General features: G+C 39.6%; 2 protein-coding genes across 3 annotated transcripts; both read left to right on the top strand.

The window, feature by feature from the left end:
- The first annotated feature begins 6,033 nt into the window (after window positions 1–6,033).
- LOC104606127 (respiratory burst oxidase homolog protein B-like) lies at window positions 6,034–10,874 on the top strand. Of its 2 annotated transcripts, XM_010271185.3 has the most exons (12): window positions 6,036–6,247; window positions 6,694–7,326; window positions 7,418–7,577; window positions 7,676–7,724; window positions 7,884–7,997; window positions 8,092–8,916; window positions 9,052–9,147; window positions 9,255–9,370; window positions 9,475–9,577; window positions 9,675–9,748; window positions 9,858–10,381; window positions 10,508–10,874. In XM_010271185.3, exons 2-12 carry the CDS (start codon window positions 6,771–6,773, stop codon window positions 10,615–10,617), a joined length of 2,727 nt encoding a protein of 908 aa, XP_010269487.1. In that variant the 5' UTR covers window positions 6,036–6,247; window positions 6,694–6,770; the 3' UTR covers window positions 10,618–10,874. The 2 variants fall into 2 exon arrangements, with proteins under 2 accessions (XP_088760120.1, XP_010269487.1); XM_088903994.1 differs by lacking the exon at window positions 9,052–9,147 and having other exon boundaries at window positions 6,034–6,247.
- Window positions 10,875–12,246: 1,372 nt separating this feature from the next.
- Window positions 12,247–13,635, top strand: LOC104606228 (uncharacterized). The gene has a single exon (XM_010271328.2). It carries the CDS (start codon window positions 12,247–12,249, stop codon window positions 13,633–13,635), a length of 1,389 nt encoding a protein of 462 aa, XP_010269630.2.
- Window positions 13,636–14,091: the final 456 nt, after the last annotated feature.

Here is a 14,091-nt window from a genome sequence, read left to right as displayed (position 1 = left end):
CAAAATAAAAAATTATTTTCAAATTATAGAAACTATTGAAATTGAAAAACAAAATCAGAAAATAAAAATTGTAGAAAAAACACCAAAACTTATAGAAAAACACAGAAATTGTAAATAAATAACAAAAATACAAGAAAATTTATAGATTATAGAAAATAGAAAAATTGTAAAAAAATATAAATTATAAAAACATTGGAAATTATAACAAAACACTAAAAATGCAAAGAAAACAAGAAAATTGAAAAGTGAAAAAGACCATTTTCCGACTAACTCACCATTCAAGGGTAATTTGGTCATGAAAATTGTCATTTATGCTGACATGGATACCTCTGTTAAAAAACATCAACGGTGCACTAATGGAAGGTGAGTTTTGGAAAATAAAAACTTACTGACATGGTGAGTTTTAGACAATTTCCCTTTAGTAATTTCAGTAAGTTCCATTAAATATCTTGCAAATAATATTTAATATTATATTACAAAAAGTAATAATTAATATTATATTAGTATAATTAAGTAAAAAGTAACTATTCAGTAATCATTACTTATTTTAAATATTTGTAAATATTTAGTTACAAATCAATAGTTATCTAGTTATTAATTAACTATTTAGTAATAAATGATGATTATTTATTAACTAACATAATTAATAAATATATAGTAATTTCAGTAAATTTCATAAAATATTTTGAATTAAGAATTGCTAATTATTAATTAACATAATTAAATGATGATTATTAATTAAATAATTAGTAATTAATAAAACCGGCCTTGGTCGGTTTTAAATAGCATTCCTTTGTTATTAATGATTAATTATTAATTAAAGTAATTAATAAAACCAGTCTAGGTCGGTTTTAAATAGAAACCCTTGTTATTAATGGTTAATTATTAATTAAAGTAATTAATAATTGTTTTTATTAATTAAAGTAATTAACAGTGGTTTAAACCGGGACGAATTAAAACCCAACCCATCATCTTCTCAACCCAAATGCGTGCACGAAAACGGACCGCGGGGGGGGGGGCGGGGGTGTAATTGAGATTTCTATCGTATTCACCCACAAATACGTCGGAAAAAGTCGCCGGCGACATTAGAAGTTGACCGAAAGTAAAGTTGGTAAAAAAATGGTGTGAACATGTATAAATCGACACCAAACTAAGCCAAATATAGTGGCAAGTGGCAACTGAAGATGGGCTCAGTTTTTGTGTCCATTTCACTACCAAAATACGTGGGAAAACGTCTCCGGCAAAAATAGTTATGACTGAAAGTCTCCGAACGAAAAAACAGGTTGAAAACACCTACTTGCATCTGAATAAGACGCTGTAACCGAGGAAGGAGAGAGAGAGTGAGACTCAAAGGAGAATGTAGGGTTGGGTTAAGCATGGTGACGTGAAATATATAGAGAGAGAAAGAGAAAAAGAGCGAGATTGGATATTGGGTTTTTTCATGCATTAATTGCATGGTCCCCCGCTAGTATACTGTATACCCAACAAAATACAATTTTGTGGGTGGGCCATGTTATTCTTGTAACATGAGGTTTGATGTGAAGAATATTACAATTCAATAAGACTTGAGGTGTTCTTTGTTATGGCCTAAGAAAAGGTGTTTTCTTGAACTTAAATGGTTCAGAACTAACAATTCCTTGGTCAAGTGGTTATATAATAATAGATAAAACTAAGGAATTATTAAAAAAAATAACTACCAAAAGGTCTATTAATCATTCTCTTTGTGGTTGGAATGCCTTTAAATTATAAAAGGAAGAAAACATCTGAAATCAGTGGAGGAAGCTGAGCTTTTTGTTATATATATGAAGGAATTCGTCAAGCACTTTAACCGGAAAAATCTATATCCATTGATCTGCTCAGATTCCCAACTGGCTGTCTATGCACTTCAAAACAAAACTTGTTTACATTGGTCATCTTTGGGGCTGTTAATGCAAACAAAAAACCCGTTTCACTTCCTACTTATTAATAAAAGGTTTAATGTTCCTGCTCATCAGGTAGCAAATCGGAACAATCATTTTTTGTTAAATTATTATCCTCAAGCTATATAGATATACAAAACTATGTATTTTATTCCTTTAGTTAAAATATTAATTTTATCGTAAAAAAAAAAAAATATAACATTGATTCAACAAGAGAAGGAAACTAAGGACACAAGTAACCGTGTTGGATGAATCAGTTAATAGTAATTTATTAATGGGGGATGCCTGATACCTTATTTTAATACGGACACTCTATCCCTACCGGCTAAATATTAACTGAGCATAACCATGTTCATATAAAACCGAAATCCATATTGACTTACTCACCTAATCCATATTTAGCTAACGATCCCAATATCTAAACCCAAACCTTCACATCCACCCTCTACATACATATAAATATATCAACATTAGTTTTAAAAAATATCTATAGATATTATATTAGAAAGAAGAAAGAGGAGAGGTGAGGGGTCCTCTAACTATAAAGTTTGCCTGCTCTTTCTATTCTTTTCATTTTTTTTTCACATATGTGGTTATCTATTTTTAATTAATGTTTTATTGTTCCTTAATGTTAAAAATAAGTAACTAACTAGAAAGAATAAACTAGGATAAGGATTACCTAGTTAGGCAAAGACTAGGAAATCAGAAACTAACTAACTCGGTTCGGTTCGGTTTCGATTTTCACACATGAAAATCAAAACTGAATCGAATTATCGGTTTATCCCTCTTCATAACCCGAAACCGAACGGTGGTGAAGAAAAACCAACCAAATTAGGTTGGGTCAGGTCGATTTGGCTGGTTTAATATTGTTTATGAACAACCCTACTTCTTTTTGATGTTTGCTCATTGATATTAATTGTTTTTTTTTTATTTATTAATTGCTTGACAATCTAGAATATGAACCAAAGTTCAGACGAACCCAATACAAAAACAGATTCGGAGGAGGAGATAAAGTCAGAGACAAAGACATGATGGAGTCAGAGCCAGAGATGGAGATAAAGACAGAGACGAAGATTGAGATGAAATGGATGGGTATTTTAGTAATTTTAAAAAATAAATCGGTTACATAATGTTACCTATGAATGAAGTGTAACGATAAATTAATGATAAGGGAAATTTAAGACAATTGCAAAAAAAAAAAAAAAAATTGAAGATACTTTAAGACAATATATAAACAAGAGTGAGAGTGAATAAACTAATCAATTAGCTAAACCATCATCGATAAGAATAATTTAAAAAATTTGCCCTAATAAAAAATCAGGGCAATGCAACCATGTCTCAACATCAACAATGGTTATAAAATAAAAGAAGATGAAGTATCTGTCACATCCAAACACAATCATATATCCAAATTTGGGTATTTATTAGATGTATGGATATTTTCATCGTTCCACGGAAGATGACATTTTACAATCACAACAGTCCATCCAGAATGCGACTTGTGCCTTGTGGTACCCTTTTTCAAAGCCTAGCAAGCCTATAAGGGGCCACATTGGGCCCAAACCACGTTTGAGTTTTGACAAGTAGAAGATTCGTTGGATGGTTGGTTCACCCTTATTTGCTAAATGAGTTCCGATCGACTAGCTAAGAGTCCTAGAGACCTGCTCCCGTACGTCAATCAAAATATCCTTTTATCATCTGGTACCGACTTACCGGCGGCCAGCTTGATGCCTTGACGCCTCACCATGCTTTCTCTTGTCCCGCTGCTCTGCTGCTGGTTTCAGGGATCACGGGCACACTTTTTGTTTTTGTCTTTGGTAGGCAAGGTAGGACAAAGCTCGGGTCCTTGTGTGTGGATAACACTGTAGAAGCCCAACCGGATTATCAAGTCCATATCCGATGTTTGGATCGATTTGGTTTTGGTTTAAACAGAAGTTTCATATTGAACTGTTTGGTTGAGTATCCATATTATGGATAAGTTATTTGTGTTAGGTCCTATTCGTTTTCATTCACTTGGATACCTATTTGATTTTATCGGGGCAAGTGTTTCTCAGGTTTCAATTGTTAGTTCCAGCATTTTTGACTTCAACAGTATGGTTTTTAAAATTGAACTAGACCAGAAAAACTGGTAATTGGTCACCTGACCAGTTCCGTTTTCTCCCAAAATCATTTTTTCCTCAAAACCGTTGATTTTGGTCAACAAATCGCTGACCCGGTTGGTTAATTGTTCAAATCATTTAAATCGTTCGAACGATTTTGATTGTTTTTCAATTTTTTCAATTTTTTTTTACTATAACGGACTGATTATTCAAGTCAAACAGTTAGACCATTCGAAATGGTATCTGAACCCCTGACCGGTTCATCACCGGGATAGAGAGACCATTATCGATGTATCGGTAAATAATGTACCCACCTTCCGAGAGGGTTATTTGTTATTTGAATAACCGATACTCTGGAAAAATCGCTTACCGTGAGACGTAGTATAGCATCGTACGAATATGGGATCATGGTTAAATACCGATTGACTAATTTATCCCCGCAAGATATATACCAGCAAACGAATGGGAATTTACAATTACACTTCTAACAATAATAGGAATGACCATATTGGCTTTTAAGATTTCTACCAAACATAGATTGTAATTAGTTTCTGCACGGGGCCTAATTGGTTCTACGCAATGTTTTCAAAATCGGATTAGATCGGATGGTCCGATCGGAAAAATCAGGAACCAGTCACCAAATGGATTCCGTTTTATTTAAAAATCACTGTTTCGTTAAAATCATTAATTTGGTTAATGAATTGTTAACTTAGGCAGTTAAACCAAGAATGGTTTTTGATCAATTTTTAAATTTTTTATTTTTTTTGTCAGAATAAATCATCCATTCGAACCAAACAATATAACCGTTTAACCTGAAAACCGAACTCAAAACGATTCCCTACTCGGTCCGATTTTAAAAACTTTGATTCTACGTTTTAAAGCAGCTTTGACGAAGAAGCATCGACACCCTGCTGAGATGGCCGGTCTCTGACAAAGCTAGAGCTTCAAAAAAAAAAAACAAACGCAAGAATGTCAACAAAATGGAACTATAGGCTCAAATGGTTAAAGGTGACTCAGCTCCAAATAATTTATATCAACTAATGTACTTACTTCATGATTTATGCTAACTGCTAAGATTAAAGAAAGAGAGAAAGAAGACATTAAGTCATGTTGGACCAGAAACGTAGGCACGTAGCGGGATTTACAACTCCAATAAGTAAGCTTAAATTTCCTCAAGTTTCTGTTTGTGATGTGTGATGTGGTGGTGGTCAATGAAGCTGGATAGTGCGTCATGCGTCGTGCCAACGCGGACGTGTAACCCACATGTGTGGCTAACTGACTTTGTCTACAAAGTCCAAAAACACATAAATTAATTAAGGGTGTAAGGTAATTAGTAGGTGTGAGGTCTGTATTACTTACAACTACGAGTAGTTGTTTATTGGAGGGTCGGGTTATATTTGTAACCGCCCGTCCCAGATATGAACTGAGTTGGGATTATAATAACTAACAAGTTACAACTTACAAGGAAGTCAACCAAGGCGACCCCATAAACGCACTGTAAACCTGGGCCGTGGGGCTGAGTTTGGATCTTCTACCCATAATAATCTATCCACGCCTCACTACTCACTACAGCTGTACATTGAGAATATCTCTCACATTTATATGTTACCATTTATAGAAAGATATTCCCAATAGACAGCTGTGGTGTCATGTGGGTAGAATTCTTGTAGGTGTGAGATCTGAATTCTATGAGATCAACACGAAACAGCTGCATTCCACGCTCATGGTTTGCAGGAATAAAGGTCTGAAATTAGAATAAGGGTCGTTCCTATTCCAATTGTTTGATTGGATAGAATTGGAAGTTAATGTGAAATGACATTCTTCCATTTGAAGAATGACGATTTTCTTGCAAAATGAAATTTCATTTCTGCTGCTGATTTCAATTTGACATTCTTCCATAAACCAAACGGATCCTAAGAATTTTTTCCCTGACGACTAATTTGTTTAGTTGGCTCATTGGGTGCTACATTTGAAGGTTGAAGCATAACTATTTCCACAGCTCCAAAAAATACTAGCCAGCAAACGGGACCAAAGTGCGCCCCTGGATTCTCTCTCTCTCTCTCTCTAAGTTTTGACTTCCGCCTATTCCCACCCACCCATTCCACCTATAAAAGCCTCCTTCAGCCCTTCCAGAGACTCCAACAACTCCTCTCAAGTCCCATCTTCTCTGTGGACAGGTCGGCCGGCTGAGACATCTTCTCGTTCTGTGCTCGTGAACAATCTTTCACGGTGAGACCACTCGCCCGTACATATCTTTGCATCTAATGATCAACCTTTAGTCCTGATTATTTTCTCATTAATATTAACGAATTACATCTGTGAATTGTGTTGAGTTTGCTTGTATCGTTCTTTGAACAAAACCCAATAATATCAGCTTGATATTATATTGCTTAATTATGTAAGATGTGTCCGGTCATTTCTAACTCTGAATTAAACCTTCTGGTATCGAAGCTTTGGTTCTTCTAAGTTCTAAGCAAAATACAACCAATTGTCATCTGTTCACCTGTCTTTCTCCCTACGCTCATCATCTCTCCTGTCAAGAGTTCCTATTTTTCCTTCACCCAAATTAAAAACTGAAAAGGAAGAAGAAGAAAAAGAAGTTTCTCTCTTATCTAGATTTTCTGTCCTTGATGAAAAATAGATGCTAAACCGTGCATATACATTCTCTCTTATAGAATTCGAGTGTAGGATCGCGCAAACTTCACGCTGTGGAAATTCAGGGCGTTTAATTAACCAGAAAGAAAAAAAAAGAATGGGTGTAGGAAGCGAAATCGGAAGTCAGGGCTACCAGACAGATCTGGAGTCGGAGTCTGACACGGGAAGCACGAGAATTGGGTTGAGTGGCCCCTTGAGTGGTCCTCTGAGTGGCCCATTAGTGACCAGTACAAAGAAGAGCGGCAACAGACGAAGTGCAAGGTTCAAGGACGGAGACGACTATGTAGAGATCACACTGGACGTCCGCGAGGACTCGGTCTCGGTGCAGAATGTTAAAGGAGGAGACCATGAAACGGCAGTGCTGGCGAGTCGACTGGAGACGACGACGACGACGAGGACTTCCTTGGGGTCCCTCCTGGGATCCCAATTCTCAATGAAGATAAAGCAGGTGTCGAAGGAGCTGAAGCGCATGGCTTCCTCCAATAGGTTCAACAGGCTCGATAGAACCAAGTCCACCGCCACCCGTGCCTTACGAGGGCTCCAGTTTATCACCGAGAACGTCGGCACCGATGGCTGGGCCGAGGTTGAAAGCCGGTTCAGTGAGTTGCAGGTCGACGGTTCGCTTCCCAGGTCTCGCTTTGGTAAATGCATAGGTAACTAACTTATCTTACCTGACCCTCTCTGGACATCGACAGTTCTACAATCTTCTTACCCATTTATGTCTGATACTGATTTCGTCGTCAGGAATGAGCGAATCGGACGAGTTCGCTGGTGAATTATTCGACGCGTTGGCTCGTAAGAGAGGAATAGTGTCTCATCTGATTACCAAAGCTGAGCTTCGCGAGTTCTGGGAGCAATTAACTGATCAGAGCTTCGATGCCAGGCTTCAGACCTTCTTTGACATGTAAGAAGAGAATTCACCCAGTTTTCGTCATTAGGCCGGGGGTCTCATCTTTTGTCAGCCCATGATTACTGAAAGAAATCTGTGAAAATGTAATGCAGGATTGACAAGAATGCAGATGGGAGAATCGCAGAGGAAGAAGTGAAAGAGGTTAGTTAATATATAATTAATTAATTAAAAGCATTAAAATATCATATTTATTATTATTATTTTCTGATGAAAGAAAGTCAAATTTTAGTGCTCAATTGATGGACTAATAATTTATTGACGATGGGCTGATGGTGATGGGGTGGGTGAATTTTTGTCCAGCTTATCACGCTTAGTGCTTCGGCTAACAAGCTGTCAAAGATCCTGGAAAGTGCTGATGAATACACGGCCATGATCATGGAAGAATTGGACCCTGACAACCTGGGTTACATTGAGGTCCGTATCCAAACATCCCAACACACTGTTCTCATGTTCTGTACCCTTCTTCTTTTATTTAACAAATTACCTACGCTTCGATTCATTTACACAGGTTCATAGCTTGGAGACATTACTGTTGCAAGCCCCGAATCAGTACTCCACGAATTTGGGGACCCAGAGTCGTAAACTGAGCCAAATGTTGAGTCAGAAGCTGGTGCAGACCCAGGAGCCTAATCCCATCAAGCGGTACTACCGGAAGGCGGCCTACTTCCTAGAGGACAATTGGAAGCGGGTGTGGGTGCTGGCGCTCTGGATTTCCATCTGTGCCGGGCTCTTCACATGGAAGTTCATCCAGTACAAGAATCGGGAGGTGTTTGATATAATGGGCTACTGTGTTACCACGGCCAAGGGCGGAGCCGAGACGACCAAGCTCAACATGGCCATTATTCTGCTCCCTGTATGCAGAAACACCATAACCTGGCTGAGGAGCAGAACCAAGCTGGGGCTAATTGTTCCCTTCGACGACAACATAAACTTCCATAAGGTCATCGCTCTGGGGATTGCGATAGGAGTGGGGCTGCACGCTGGTGCCCACTTAACTTGTGATTTCCCTCGGCTTCTGCACGTCACGGACCAACAGTATGAGCCGATGAAGCCTTTCTTCGGCGCGACACGCCCTCCCAACTACTGGTGGTTCGTCGAAGGAACGGAGGGTTGGACGGGAGTGGTGATGCTGGTGCTCATGATCATCGCTTACGTATTAGCCCAACCGTGGTTCAGAAGGAACAAGCTCAAGGACAAGCTTCCTAAACCCCTCAAGAGGCTCACTGGTTACAATGCCTTCTGGTACTCCCACCACCTCTTCTTCATTGTCTACGTCCTCTTCATCGTTCATGGCTACTTCCTCTACCTCCAGAAGACATGGTACAAGAAAACAGTAAGCATCCATCTTCAATTCACTTTTGTACGTGAGAGCTTTTAATTTTTATATATTCATTCCATGGCAGCCACTAGCCAGCCCCTTTGCGCCAATTTCACATTTCTCATACGGAAACCCTTAATTATATTGCAGACATGGATGTATCTGGTACTCCCGCTCACATTGTATGCAAGCGAGCGTCTGCTTAGTGCCTTCAGGTCTGGCTATAAGACGGTGAAGATTTTGAAGGTATTAAGTTGCTCCGATGCCCATCCCTGAACCCTGATCCAGTAGTCCACACAAGTTCGATCATTAGTCATTTACATTTGGTATTAATTTCTTATGCATATCTCTAGGTTGCTGTGTATCCCGGAAATGTGCTGGCGCTCCATATGTCCAAACCCCAGGGATTTAAGTACAAAAGTGGACAGTATATCTTTGTCAAATGTTCTGCTGTTTCTTCTTTGCAATGGTAATTAATTAAATAATAAGGGAGTTTATTTTTCTTATTTATATAGTTGCTTCATTCATTTCTGATGTTATTTTTGGGCTATCTTGTGTTTGCTTTTGTTTCAGGCATCCTTTCTCCATAACATCAGCTCCTGGAGACGATTACCTGAGTGTTCATATTCGCACATTAGGTGACTGGACATCACAGCTCAAATCCGTCTTCTCTCAGGTACATACGTGATCTATATATCATCTGGAAATTAAACATATATACAGATCCACTCCTTAATTTGTAATTAACCTTTGACGTCTAACTCTAAACACAGGTTTGTCAACCTCCATCCGCGGATCAGAGTGGACTTCTCAGGGCTGATATCAACACAGGCAATAACGCTCCCAGGTAATTAATTAAATAATTAGAATTCTTCATGATGTCTTTTCTGGGTTTGGACGGACTTATATATGTATCGATTGTAATAACGAACTCGATCGTCGTTATAATTAAGCAGGTTGCCCAGGCTGTTGATCGATGGCCCATACGGAGCTCCGGCACAGGATTATAAAGAATATGATGTCCTCCTCCTTGTTGGGCTGGGGATCGGAGCGACGCCATTGATCAGTATAGTGAAGGACGTGCTGAACAACATCAAGCAACAGAAGGATATTGAAGAAGGGAGTGTGGTGCAGAGTGGGGGTGGTGCTAAGTCCAACAAGAAGAAACCCTTCGCCACAAAACAAGCCTACTTTTACTGGGTCACCCGTGAGCAGGGATCATTTGAATGGTTCAGGGGAGTATTGAATGAAGTGGCGGAGTATGATCGAGATGGGGTGATTGAGCTGCACAACTATTGCACCAGTGTGTATGAAGAGGGTGATGCTCGATCCGCGCTCATTGCCATGCTTCAGTCCCTCCAGCACGCCAAGTATGGCGTAGACATCGTGTCCGGGACACGAGTCAAGACACACTTTGCCAGGCCAAACTGGCGCAACGTATTCAAGCATGTGGCCGTTAACCACCCAGATCAGCGCGTCGGTAAGATCCATGAATTCATGACCAATGAACCAGCTTTTTATATATATTTGCAGTTTAGTTTTCAAATTGTTGCATGGTTTATAACTAGAAGAAACTGATGTAATTGCTGGTCTGAACTTGTTACAGGTGTGTTCTATTGTGGGGCTCCTGGTTTGACTGGGGAATTACGACGATTAGCTCGGGACTTTTCGAGGAAGACTCCGACCAAGTTTGAGTTCCACAAGGAGAACTTTTGAGTTCGATACATACAGGATCGATCTATTTTGTAAAGGTCATATGTAGAAAATCATTAGCAATACGAAAAGTGCTATTTCATTTTTAGTTTCTTACTTTGGAAAATCCTGAAAAGGACTGCATGCATGCTTCTTCTTTCTTTTTGTTTTCAATGTATATATACATATATATATATATTACCATTGAAAGCCGCAAGGCTGATGTGATTTTTGTTGGGTTTCATCAACTTATCAGTAATTAATACTATTTAATATTTCTAGTGGTTTGGACTTTGGAGCTGAAAATGATCTCAGAACATAAATTAAAGCTTTCATATTTATGTTTCATTTATTTTCAATTACTTGGGTAAATGAATTTAGTAGGACAAGTATTTCTTAGGTAAAATTTGCTTGGGCAAGTTTGGTTCCAATTACAGCATTCTTGTGTACTATATGTTATTTGGGTAAAGAGAGATCTTAGCTAGGTAGGAGAGAGTGAGCTTTGTTGGGGCACAAATAAGTTTGGTAAAATAATTCCATCATGTTTTGTAAAACTTTCTTCTAGGTGGGAAAGTTACTCACATGGGAGATGGGTAAGTTTTACTGTTAGGATTGAATTGGGAGTCTCCGGGATTAGGAGACTCCGTTGAGTTAGGATCGAATTAGGAGTTCCGTTTTGAGTTTAAGTTCCTGTAAACTTAGGAGATTCGATGTTCGATGGCTGTGTATAGCTGTGTATATATATCTAAATCTTCAATGAATGAAAATAAGAAAAAAAGCAAACCAGAAAAGCTCTGGTTTTACATGGTATCAGAGCCACGAGAGGTCTGTGTTCCAAGACCTCTGGAGATCACTGGCGGCAGCGACGATATTCGGTGCCGGGAAAGGAGAAACTTTGCTCGCCAGATTCCGATCAAGACTCCGTCTTCCACAGAGTTCGATCTTCGCCTTCGTCCTACCAAGACTGCAACCGGCGGTGGAAGCGGCGATCTGTTACCAATGGTGCGAACACTGAGAGGCGGGAATCGTACCAGCGGCGGCAATTTGTTACCAGTGGTCGTGTTTTGTTCCAGTGGCGGCGATCTCTTACCAGCGGCGGCGATCTGTTACCAGTGGCAGCGATCTCTTACCAGCAGTGACGATCGTGTTTCGTTCTGATGGCGGCGATCTCTTACCAGCGGCGGTGATCTGTTACTAGTGGGCAATCTCTTACTAGCGGCATCGATCCATTACCAGCAATTGCCTTCTTTTTGGAGCAAAAGCTTCAGAAGAGGTTGGTTGCGGATGACTCGCGAGTTCGGTTGCAATCCCAAATCTGACGAACAGTTTTTATAAGGACTGGCTCGCGAGTTTGATCAGTGCAATCCCAAATCTGAAGAGCAGTTTTTTAAGAACTAAAGCCCATCGATGGCCAAAAACAGAGAAAAAGAACAGAGCAGTGGTCAATTGACAAGGAATGTGATCTCGCCCAACCTTCTATCAACCAATGACAATCCAGGCAGCATTATCACACAGATCTAGCTTAGAGGCGACAACTATGATGAATGGGCTCGAGCAATAAGAACGGCGCTGCGAGCCAAGAAAAAATTCGGCTTCATCGATGGATCGGTGAAGCAACCTCCGGACGATTCGGTGGAATTGGAAGATTGGTGGATGGTGAATTCCATGCTTGTGTCATGGATTCTGAATACGATTGAACCTAATTTACGTTCAACCGTAACGTACACTGAGATTGCACAGACACTCTGGGAGGACATAAAGGAGCGATTCTCTATCGGTAATGGACCACGTGTTAAACAACTCAAATATGAGCTGGCAAATTGCAAACAAAGAGGAATGATAATTCTAAATTACTATGGCAAACTCAAGATGATTTGGAAGGAATTGGGAAATTATGAGCAATATCCCACTTGTCAATGTGGAAAGTGCAGCTGCAACATAAGCAGGGCATGGGATAAGAAGCGAGACGAAGAGAAACTTCATCAGTTTTTTATGGGGCTAGATGACATGGTCTATGGAGGTGTGCGTTCGCATATACTGAGTACAGAACCCTTGCCAAGTTTGAATCGAAACTATGCTATAGTAATTCAAGAGGAGCAAGTTCAAATCATGACTAGAGCAAAGGAAGAGAAGACTGAAGTTGTGGCCTTCGCAGCCCATGCACGGAAGAGGCAAAGCAAAGGCAGAGACAACAACGTAGTATGTACTCACTGCAACAAGGCAGGTCACGATACAGAGTCTTGTTTCCAACTAATCAGCTACCCTGAATGGTGGGGCGATCGGCCGAAGAATAATGTTCGTGGAACAGGCCGAGGACGTGGTGGACAGAAACAAGGAGCAGGGGCAGGCGGAAAAGGATGTGGTGGCCAAGTCAAGGCCAATACAGCCAAAGCCTCTGCGCAAGGCAATGCGTGTCAAGGAGAATCAACTGATACAGCCAAGACTGTGATAAATGGACTAAGTAGTGAGCAATGGAACAAATTACTCAACCTTCTGAACACACGGAAAGATGGGAGTCAACGACTAAGTGGTAAGCAAAAACTGTCAGAATGGATAATAAACACAGGGGCCTCTCATCATATGACAGGAAGCCTCGAGTCAATGAGAGACATAAAGAATGTCATTCCGTGTTCTGTCGGGCTACCAGACGGGAAAGCGACAACAGCTGAGAAAGAAGGCACAGTTGCACTGGACGATTATCTAAAACTAACTAGTGTTTTATATGTGCCTAATTTGAATTGCAATTTACTTTCTGTCTCGCAATTGATTGAGGATTCGAATTGTGTTGTCCAGTTCACTAATAAATTATGTGTGATACATGACCGCACTACGAGGATGCTGATTGGAGCGGGTGAGCAGAGAGAGGGACTCTATTATTTCCAGAGCATTACATCAACAAGAGCAATGAAGACTACAGAGAGCAAAACGTGGGATATTTGGCATCAAAGGTTAGGGCATCATTCTCATAGAGCTGTTAAGTTGCTCCCTTTTATTAGTACTAAGAATAATAATGATGACAGTATTAAGGGTTGTGATGCATGATTCCGAGCTAAACAATGTCGAGAAGAATTTGTTTCTAGTAATAATAAAGCATCCGATATTTTTGAGTTAATTCAATTGTGATTTATGGGGCCCGTATAAAACTACAACCTCTTGTGGTGCTCATTATTTCTTGACCATAGTAGACGATTTTTCTAGAGGCGTTTGGATCTATTTTCTGGTTGATAAGACGGAAGTGGGACGAGTTCTTCGAAATTTCTTTGCTATGGTTCAAAGGCAATTTAACAAACCTGTAAAGGTGATCTGTACTGATAATGGGACTAAGTTTGTATGCTTGGGTAGTTATTTTACTGAAAATGGTATTATTCATCAAACCACTTGTGTCGGGACCTCTCAAAAAAACAGGAGGGTTGAACGTAAGCACCGCCACATACTCAATGTTGCCCAAGCCTTGCGCTTTCAAGCTAGCTTGCCTATTGATTTTTGGGGGGGATGTGT

Source organism: Nelumbo nucifera, chromosome 4, assembly GCF_055504915.1.
Source record: "Nelumbo nucifera cultivar China Antique chromosome 4, China Antique-T2T, whole genome shotgun sequence".
NCBI lineage: Eukaryota > Viridiplantae > Streptophyta > Magnoliopsida > Proteales > Nelumbonaceae > Nelumbo > Nelumbo nucifera.
This window is presented reverse-complemented; position numbering and strand designations above follow the sequence as displayed.